Source organism: Papaver somniferum, chromosome 9 (assembly GCF_003573695.1).
Source record: "Papaver somniferum cultivar HN1 chromosome 9, ASM357369v1, whole genome shotgun sequence".
NCBI classification, from domain to species: Eukaryota; Viridiplantae; Streptophyta; class Magnoliopsida; order Ranunculales; family Papaveraceae; genus Papaver; species Papaver somniferum.
This window is the reverse complement of record NC_039366.1, coordinates 71,244,083-71,254,634: the sequence shown is the minus strand read 5'-3', so window position 1 is coordinate 71,254,634 and position 10,552 is coordinate 71,244,083. Positions and strand designations below refer to the sequence as shown.

The 10,552-nt window shown below is 42.2% G+C and overlaps 1 protein-coding gene across 1 annotated transcript; it reads left to right on the top strand.

The window, feature by feature from the left end:
* Positions 1-6,911: 6,911 nt before the first annotated feature.
* LOC113313171 (serine/threonine-protein kinase PCRK1-like) lies at positions 6,912-10,282 on the top strand. Its single transcript, XM_026561908.1, has 5 exons — positions 6,912-7,220; positions 7,513-7,928; positions 8,854-9,114; positions 9,282-9,404; positions 9,505-10,282. Exons 2-5 carry the CDS (start codon positions 7,542-7,544, stop codon positions 10,033-10,035), a joined length of 1,302 nt encoding a protein of 433 aa, XP_026417693.1. The 5' UTR covers positions 6,912-7,220; positions 7,513-7,541; the 3' UTR covers positions 10,036-10,282.
* Positions 10,283-10,552: the final 270 nt, after the last annotated feature.

The following is a 10,552-nucleotide window of genomic DNA, read 5'->3' as shown; positions in this document are numbered from 1 at the left end:
CCAACCACAAAGACCGAAGCATGGGAGAAAAATCTCACAACAGACATGATGTTAGAGAGACTGGACGACCTGGAAGAAGGAGGGAAGCAGCATTGCAAAGATGGAAAATTATCAACGGAGACTAGCGAGAGAGTACAACAAAAAGGTTAAGCTTCGAAATTTTGTAGAAGGGCAGTATGTGCTAAGAACAATCCCGCAGTATCAACGAGAGAAGAAATGGGGAAAGTTAGCACCTACATGGGGAGGACCTTTTATAATACACGACATTGCGGGAAACGGTTCCTACTATCTTCGCAATCTGAAAGGCGAGGTCCTCCGGCACCCTTGGAATGCTAAATGGCTCAAACCGTACTACCCATAGGAGCAGCGCAGCTTTGCATCTGCGTGAAGAATACCAGAAGAAGAAGGCAGCGTAACCGCTTTACATGTTTCTATCTCTGGACGAGGAGTAGCAGGCCTCAACCTATCAATCAAACAAACTTTTTGGGAAATCTTCAAGCAAACGAAATGGTCAAAAGGCCCGCTGGATGAACGCATGTACATTACATAATAAATTAACAATATTGGGGAAAGTAGTTAATCTACAATCTCTCAGGGCTCCCCTATCAGTGTCTATGAGTGTAAGACCAGGGGGAAGGCACCCAGCAGAAAGAGATACCCAACCAATTTTAAGGCAGCGGGTCGACGGAATGGGTGCATGTAAATATTTCAAATAAGCATTCCATATCCTAGAACGCTGCCTCGGCCCCCACCGTTTGGGAATCCTCTGGCCCAGGATTCGCCAGCGGGGTGACAGGTCTCAAGACGATCACGAAGGTATTTACCTTCGGTGTCGCACCCAAACACTCTCAACTTTTTACAAAGCAAGTTATTTCTAGTTTAACACTTCACAATACTTAAAATAAAAAGATGAATTGATAACGCAGGTATGCCAAAAGGATGATCCATTTCATAAAGAGTTGATTACAAGATTCAGCAAATAAGATAAAGCAGGAAACACATCAAAAAATGATCCGAAATTATATAATCAACAAGGATCAACTTTCTATGACTAATAAAAAATCTACTTGGACGATACAGCTCCATCAACAGGGTTGTCTCTGCGAGATGAAGGTACGCTACCACCTGAAGAGGCCCAGAAGAACCAGGCAAGGCGCGGGAAGGGGACGGCGGATAATTCTTGACAAGACCATGTTCGACTTTAAGATCAAGTTCAATCTTATCTAGGACTTTGTTGGTCTCTTCAGCCAACTGACATCGAGCTTTATAAGTGATAACAGCGGTCCGCTGGTTGGCCTGAGACAACAATGCAGATAGGCGTTCCGCCTCTTTGGAGGCAATCTCCGCTGCTTCCTCACGAGACGCGGCCAACCCTTTGAAATAGTTGGCTTGTCCTTCCTGCTGCACTCAGATTGAGTTTTTTTAAGCTCATCATTTGCTGCGTGAAGCTGTCCCTCGAGTGCTGAAAACAAGAAATACCAAGGGGTTAAAACGAAGAAATAACAGAATCACACTCGATAAAACGAGGTTATACCTTCGACATTAGCCGAAGCCTCTTCATACTCATTACAACTGCGTCCCGAGCCTCATCAAGAAAGTCATATTCGTGGATAGTTTCTTATAATCCGTTTGAAGGTTCGTAAGAGCAAATTGACTCGCGTCTAAGTCTACCTGCTTCATTGAATCCAAGTGACGAAGATGGTTGACTTCGTCATTCATCTCCCCCATCCTTTTATGGAGTCGATACACATTCACTTCAAGATCTCTTTCAGACTCCACTTGGCGAGCAACATCAGCTCGAGACGCTGCTAGGGCTTTACTAAGAGCACCAACCTCGGCCCTAGCATTATCTCTTTCCTCGGAAAGACGCAGCATACTATCCCTAACCCCGGGGCCTAAGAAAGAACGAGCCTGTTGTAACTCTCCTTCCAAAAAGCGCACTCTAGCCTCTAAGTCCGAAGCATGTTCTCGAGCATCACGCAGGTTGTCACGCGTCCATAGCAGCGTACCATTAAACAACAACGGTCATGATTGTACTTATTTTGCATATCAACCATCAGTGTTCGCTTTTCACGCCACTCAGCTGTTAAGGCGTTGTGCTCATCAGCACGAGCATTCCACTTTACGGCTTCGCTTTTCAACTTACCCACCAACTCTGCAATACGATTTCTGTCGTTCCCTTTCTTTCCGAAGCCATATCAGCTCGGGGACTCCACCCACTGAAGATAGGGTGGGGAGACTCAGACAGAACACCAAAATACAATAGGGAATCACGAGGAGTGAAAATCCAAAATACGAACCTGTGAAGGACGAGACATTTCTACGAGTCTGCTCCAATTCGTTGCGGACTATAGCAAGTTCTGAACGAAGACTCTCCTCAGCATTACCCAGCTGTTCTTTTCCTTCAGACGGCCCCTCAGTTCATTATTTCCACTTCAGCCGCAGACAGTTCCTCTTCTCTATGACGAAGCTTGCCTCCAACTTTAAAGACTTTGCTTTAAGAATTGGTATAGAACATGGTTACAATGTTCGCTCCTCATCATCTATGTCACAAACAACAAACATTATTATACCAAGGGATCGATATCACGAAGAACACAATGTTCGATATCATGAAAGAGTACAAGGATTTACCTCTAAGACACGCTGCTGGGGAAAACCGTATTGGTACCCATCAGCTATGGCCATCATATCAGCAACAGAGGAGGAGGGTCAACCACTAGGTTAGCTGAAGCTCTAGATTCTTCTCCCACATCTCAGCAACGCGGGCTTCAGAAGACTTGCATCATCCGAGTATAAGCGTCGAATTCTTCTCACCAGTGACCACTGGGGCAGGGTTAGGGACGAACATCAGGTTTTTCTTCTTAAGCCAAGCCAAAATGGCATCTTCACCTTCAGGAATTAGCGAGAAAGGGAAATCCTCGGAAGGAGACTCAACCGCAGACTTCCCCTTGGCGGTTATCTCCTCACCCGCGCAAGTCTCGACATTACCACCCTCAGCATGACCACCTGCGTTCTCAGCTTGCTGATCAGTGGTACCTTCTTTGCCAATATCCCCAAGCACATCGCAATCATCATTTGGGGAAAGCAATGAGAAGTCCTCGGCAAGACCCATGGCAGCAGTCACATCAAAGGATTCCCCCGCGGAATATATCATACCGAAAGAGAATTCTGGGGAAATTACGGGCAAAGTACCCACACCAACAATGTCATCGCCAACAGGGGCAGATCCACTCCCGCCAGTACCACCGACGGTAATATTACCCTCAGCCTCACCATCACCACCCGCGGCAACTTCAGCCTCACCATCACCACCCGCGGAAACTTCTTCTTCTTCTTCGTCATCAGGGTAAGAAGTGTCGGTACGCTCTTCTCCATTGGACATTTCTTCATCCTCACCATACCCTTGGTTTACGGGACTCGTAACCTCCTCATAACCCTCAGCCTCACCGATAACCGCAGTAGAAGATTGTTTGGGTCCAAGTTTCTTCTTCTTCAACACCTACAAACCAGTATACATCCCACAAAGGCTCATTTTTTTCCTCACTTCGAAAATGAAAATTATTTCAAGCAAGGAAAAAGGGGCAAAAAGATAGAGAATATAAGAAGAAACTATACCTTGGCAACAACAACACTCTTTGATGGATGGATAGCACCAGAACCCTCCTCCTCATCTCCATCAACGACATCAAGAACATAAGGAAAATTCATGCCCGCGAAATTAGGACGCCAAGGACAGAAATCTCCATAACGAGCAGGAGGAGTTTCACGAGGCTTGCTATTTTCAGAAGGACGCCAACCACGTGGACCCGGAATCCATCCATAAGCCCAAGGACCAACTACTTCAATAACAGTAGCATGCCATTCATAATCATGGTCACGCTTAATCCTTTCACGAGCAGGAAAGAGTTTCCGTTTAGCAGATCCCTCAGTACCAGGAACATACTTCATCTTGGCATCACTCACCTCACTCAAAAGACGAATTTCACCACGGGGAGCAGCAATATTACGAAGACTAACACTCCACGGCTTACGATTTCTGTTGTTGACATAATCCCCAAAAGAACTATTAAAAATCTGAGGAGTGCACCACTCTCTCTCAGCAGGATTTGGAACATAGCAGGTCATCATAGTCTCTCCCTTGCTTCGCAGATAACATTCCTCAGTGAACGAAGATAATTCCCAGATAGTTGTGACACGGAACGATTATGAGTGTTCGTGGAAGAGCCTTCGCGACTAGCCAACACGTCATAATAAAAGGAGTCACCCGACTTATATAAGGGCAACATAAGACCCGCCTCGAAGGCTCCAACCGTAGTCAACAGATGAAACTCGTCAAACTGATAATTAGCAAGGAGCTCGTAGGTGATATCATCGTCAGGGGCATAGAAGCGAACCTCAAAAGCTTGAAATTCATGTTTTTCCTTGAACATCTCAAGATCAATATGCTTGAAAGTGACCTTCTTCTTACCAACTGAAATGCTGCGTATGTTTCTTCTTCGTCTGCGGAATCAGAAGTAAGACCCAATTCCGAAGCTTTCCTTTTAGAAGGAAGATTTGTAGACGGATCAGCTCTCGACATAGTACCCTCGGAGTACTTCCCTTTGAAAGAAACCACGGGAGGCGGCGACAAAGATTTCTGCGGAGGCACTGAAGGAGGAGCCATTGAACGAAGGGGCGGAGCATCCACTATTTCAGTACGAGGAGGAAGAGCCCGCGTACTCCTAGAGTCATCACGAGGAGGAGCCTGCGTACTCCTAGAATCTTCACGAGGACGAGAAGGGGCGCGGTTAACAGCATACCTAGATCCAGAAGGACCCTTCGGCATATCCCCTTTCTTAGTAGGCATAATCTTCGCACCGGAGGAAGATGAAACCCTATGACCCCGAGGATCCGATTGCGAAGACTTGTAAGGACCTTCCCCAAGTGGAGATCTGTCAGGATCTCTACGCGAAGGGGATCTTGGCGGACTAGACGCCGGAGTTTGGTAAGGAGCCCGCGGACGATCAGACATATCTACAAGGAAACACAAAAACAGTTTAGAGAAGAATATGAGGAGATCACTAAAGATCAAAAAACCCATAATTGATGGTTCATCCGGATAAACATGAAAAACCCTAAGAAACTAAAAAATACTCCCTCCGACTCCAGGGATAATACTCAGATAAAGTCTTGTTAGCTTCTGTAGCCTGGAGGGCCGCAACAGTCTTCGTGGATGCTGCTTTGAGAGCCGCGGCTGCAATGGAGTTAGTGTTCATAGGTGAAGTGATCTCCGCAGCATCCTGCCTCTGAGTAGTTGTTTTAGCTTTGTCTCCTTTCTGCTTGCTTCGGGTCATGACCGAGGTAACCCTCGGTGTCTCCTTTGATGAGGCTTTGGTTTTTCCTGCCTCTAGTATCTTCTCCATTTTAATCCTTTTCTGCATAGGGGAATAAATAAGGAGAACCAAAGATATCCACGAGGATCGGGTTACCGCCATTCGTACCCCCAAGACTATTGGAATAGAAGGAAATGAGCTGCCCAAGGGCCTTAATAGAAGAGAAATGTAAAGACTTCATCGGTCTAGTTTTTGCAATACAAATCCTCTAATAAACGATCATGAATCTTGTTTTCAGACTACTTTTGAAAAAGAACTCTTGAAAAGGCAGATCCGTCGCGAGGACTCATGAATCTGGATTATTAAGTCTTAGTTAAGGAAAACACCTCACGTGCAAATCTGTGATAAATAGCCGTGGGTTTGTCTGCTTTGAAATGGTGTTTGTGAAAATGAAGACCATGAACCCAGAATAAAAAAGGTTTTGAAAGCACGCTGAACGCAAAATAGGGCACAACCATAATGCGCGTTTTAAGGTGAAATCACAGGATAAGATAAATCTTTTACCGGACAAAGTCCCTGTTTCTAGCGCCAAATTGTGAACACATAAATCACGAAGGCACCCACGTGTTCACAAACAATATTCGCATACATCCTAATTCTATAATTGTACGTCGTATGCGTAACGGGATGATTATATCGATTCATCGACTCGAAGCCTTCGGGCTTGTCATTGTCTAGTCGAATATAATCATAAATAATGTTCGTATAAAGGAATAAATCGAGAATCAAATATAAAGCATATGAAGTTTAACGCTGAATGTAAGGTGCTGAAATGTAAATGAGACAGATTTACGTGGTTCGGTACTAAGGCTTACATCCACGGGGTTTGGTGTTTCACTATGTATTGAATGGTTACAAAGATAGTCGAATGACTTTAGAATATACATAGGTCTGCGGAAGTAGGGGATTACTTACTCTTCCTATTTGTCTCTCCTATGTTCTCCTCTAATTGTTCTCCAAAATGGTCTGCCCCCTCTCTCTTAGTGGAGAGGGGTATTTATAGGGATGGAACGTGGGTCCCATCTCCGAGGTGCCGTTGTAATCTTATCTTCTTGTGCTTTGTGCCTATTACGCAGAAGTCTTCGGCATATGCCGCAGCCTGAGCTTGAATACGAAGGGTTATCCTCGTTTCTTCCACGAGCTGATCGACACGTGTATATCTCTTTGGTATTTAATGCGGGTAGATGGATGTCTGCTCGTGTCAGACAAGTGTCTCTTTGTCTGGTCATATCTGTGTCAGCCAAACTTCCTCTCGGCCGTTGATCTGGGATCTTCCTCGGGATTGGGTGTGTTAATACCCAAGGGGTATTATCTGGTGCTCCTCTAAGCCATCCTACCTCTGTGGTACTCTGTCCCTGACCGTCAGATCTGCTGATCGATGGCATCTTCTGATGAGATGCTTGCTATCATGTTTTGATGTCTCGCTTCGCATGCCTTCCACGTGTCTCTTTCTGTACACGTAGAGGATGATGAAAAATGTACATACAAAATTTATCATAAACAAAGAACATACTTACTAAATTCACTTCCAAACAAAAATTCATTCATTCCTTGCAAATTCATCACGACTATCTTAATCATCCGCAGATAGAAAGAGATTGCTCTAATAACTTCTGTTTTCTTCTTTTAATTTTTTTCTTTTCTTTTGCTTTCTTCTAAAAAAACCTTTTCACAGTAGTTGTTAAACTGATTTCCAGCTGCCGTAATTGACCATTTTGTCCTGGGTTTAGCTTCTTGTTGCTGTTGTTGCTCTTTGAACTTTGAATTCAAGAGGGGTTCCTTCAAACACCACAAAATAATCAGTTGAACAAGTCCCAAACATTGGAGAGTGATTCAGACAAAAAGGTGAGTCTTTTTTATTTCATAAGCTGAAAAACTAGAATACCCAGTTAAATTTACAGTAAGATTTTTACTAGTTTTCTTGATTTTGGAAATCAATAAAAATTGGATTTGATTTCTGGGTTAGGGCAGAAAAGTAGATGTTTTGTGCATAAGAATTTGAATTTTGGGTCTAGATTTGAGGAAAACAGGATTGGTTTGTGGAACTCTCTAGGAATTAGTGAGAAATGACTGGGAAATTGAATTAGTATTAATTGCTTTGGTTTGGGTTTTCTCATTCCATGTTTTGGATTTGCAGAAAATTGGGACAAGTGTAGGAGGAGTAACATGAAGTGTTTTGCTTTCTTTAATGGGGAGAAGAAAGATGAGCCCAAGACTACTACAAAATCTTTGTCTGTTAAATCATCATTTTCCGCACATACTACAGATCGTGATGTAAGGAGATCTGAATCTGAGTTCAATTCTCAAGAAATTTCAGATGTTAGCGAGGAGTTATCCGGTCGAGCTACTTTTCCTAGTTTCTCACAGAGACCAGACAATCTAAGAGCGTTCACATTCTCGGATCTCAAGAGTTGCACGAAGAATTTCGGACGTTCTGTCATGATTGGCGAGGGTGGATTTGGATGTGTTTACAGGGGTGTTATAAGGAGCTTGGAAGATCCGCAAGTCAAAATTGATGTTGCTGTTAAACAACTAAGTAGGAAAGGACATCAGGCAAGGTTTCTTTAATCAAAACACCTACACATTGCTTTTAATTTCGAGTGTGTTTATTACAGATATTAGTAGTCTGGCACATGTTTCTAGTAGATGTATTCTAGGTAGTGTGATCAATTAGAACTTCAATTTTGCATGTTAGTAGTGACTCCAACAAAAACTTGAGTATAATGGGGATGTGGATGGCAATAACACCCTCACTACTCTCACTCACCGCCAAATAGAACATCACGCCAAATAGAACATCATAAGCCATAGACCTCTGAGACTTAAAATTATTTCTTCCATGCTAGATGCTTTTAGACATTATTTGATAGGATTAAATGATTCCATCCAGTTTGTGGGTGATTATCATATAACTTGAAACTGTTCACAAGCACATGCATCAAGAACACCTGTCAGATCTGTTCTTATATTTCTATACGAGTAAGAGGATTATACTAATTGTTAACAGTCACGCTGTTTTTGCATGTTACTAGCTTTTGCTTGAGTACACAGTTTATAGGAAGTGGCTCCTTTTGCACTCGGTTACTGATCTGCAGTAACTCGCACGACCAAGAGGATTATACTATTTTTAGCAGTCACACACATTTAACATGAAAGTTGCTCTACTTGAGTACACAGTCATAGGAAGTGGCTCGTCTTGCACTCAGTTGCAGATCTGCAATGACTTGCACGAGGGAGAGGATTATACTATTGCTAGAAGTCACACTAATTCTGTGTGCAAGTTACTCTTGCTTGAGTACACATTCATAAATAAGGAAGTTGCTACATTTGCATTCCATTGCAGATCTGGAATAACTTGCACTGATAGGAAGAAACTATCTTTACTTTCATAGCTACCACTGATTTACTGTAATAACCAAGTATTCGCAAGTATCTCATCTTATATGGGTATTTTCTCATTCCGTCTTTTGTTTCTCAGGGGCACAAGGAATGGGTGACTGAAGTTAATGTCCTTGGAGTGGTCGACCATCCAAATCTTGTCAAGCTGGTGGGCTATTGTGCCGAAGACGATGAAAGAGGAATCCAACGGCTTCTGGTTTATGAATATATGCCCAACAGAAGTGTGGAAGATCATTTGTCAACTAGGTCGGAAACACCTCTTTCTTGGGCCATGAGACTGAGAATCGCCCTGGATGCTGCACGTGGCTTAGTTTACCTACACGAAGAAATGGATTTTCAGGTGCTTGCCAATATAACCTATTACAATTTGGTTTAATGTCTTCGTAAAAAAATATTTTCATCTACATCTAATTTTTATGAGCATTTTCTTGTGTTGGTGTCATAGAATTAGTGTTGTTTGAGTGATCCCTATATGGTCACTTACATTTTCACCTCTAAATTTTACAGATCATCTTCAGAGATTTTAAAACTTCAAACATTCTCTTAGATGAACAATGGAATGCAAAATTGTCAGATTTTGGATTGGCTCGGCAGGGTCCATCAGAAGGATTAACTCATGTCTCAACAGCGGTGTGTGTTAATAAAAATGTCTCTTCAATATCAGTGCAGAATTTTTTTTTATTCTAATAGAGCAGTGTCAAACATTAAAAAGTACTAATCTCGAAAACAGGTTGTAGGTACAATGGGATATGCAGCTCCAGAATACATCCAAACTGGACGTCTCTCATCAAAAAGTGACGTATGGAGCTATGGAGTTGTCCTCTATGAACTCATAACTGGTAGGCGATCTCTTGATAGGAATAGACCAAAGGGTGAACAAAAGCTTTTAGAATGGATCAAACCTTACTTATCAGACACAAAGAAATTCCACCAGATATTGGATCCAAGGATTCGCGAGAATTTTCCTGTCAAATCTGCCTATAAGCTTGCAAGTGTAGCCAATCGGTGTTTAGTTCGTCAAGCAAAACAACGACCTAAGATGAGCGAGGTGTTAGAGATGGTGAAAAATATTATAGAATCAGCAGAACTTGGTGATCCTGAACTGCCCATGAAGAATACTTTAAAACCCATAGGCAATCCTGAAGAAGGTAAACGAAAAAGAAAGAAGTCGAATCCAGTGAATGTTGATTCAAAAACTGAAGCAAATGGTTGGTACTTTTGGCGACCTTGGACTGCAAAAAAAATTGTAGAAATTTGTTGATAACATTTATTTATAAACATAAGTTTAGGGGATGAAATAAGTTGTTTGTTAGTTGAGGAAGAAAAGAAGAGGTTAAGATAAGAGAGCTAATATAGTGTTATGGTGTTATGGTGAAGTGGTGTGTTCTTTTATTGTATACTTTGAAATGAAATACAGATGTAATATATGTATTCTAATTAAGATAGCTAAAAGATTAATTAGTAGAAATGTATTAGAGTTTTCAAGGTATATCTTAATACAGCTCTTTTCATTTCAAATCTATTATATGCCACCCTATTATACAGCTCTTTTAAGATTCTTACCCTATGAAAGAATCATCTCAATGTGTTTATGATTTCATCTGCTGTATCCAAACCTTAAGAATACATGAGCTTGATAAGGTAAGTTGCGGAGATTTCAAAGTTGGGCTTGACTACCAAATGGTTACATTTTAAGTCCACCAACTAAGATCCAACCATGTGTACAGGAAAAAAAAAAAGAAAAAAAAAAAGAAAAGAGGAATCAAAACCCTCAAAGC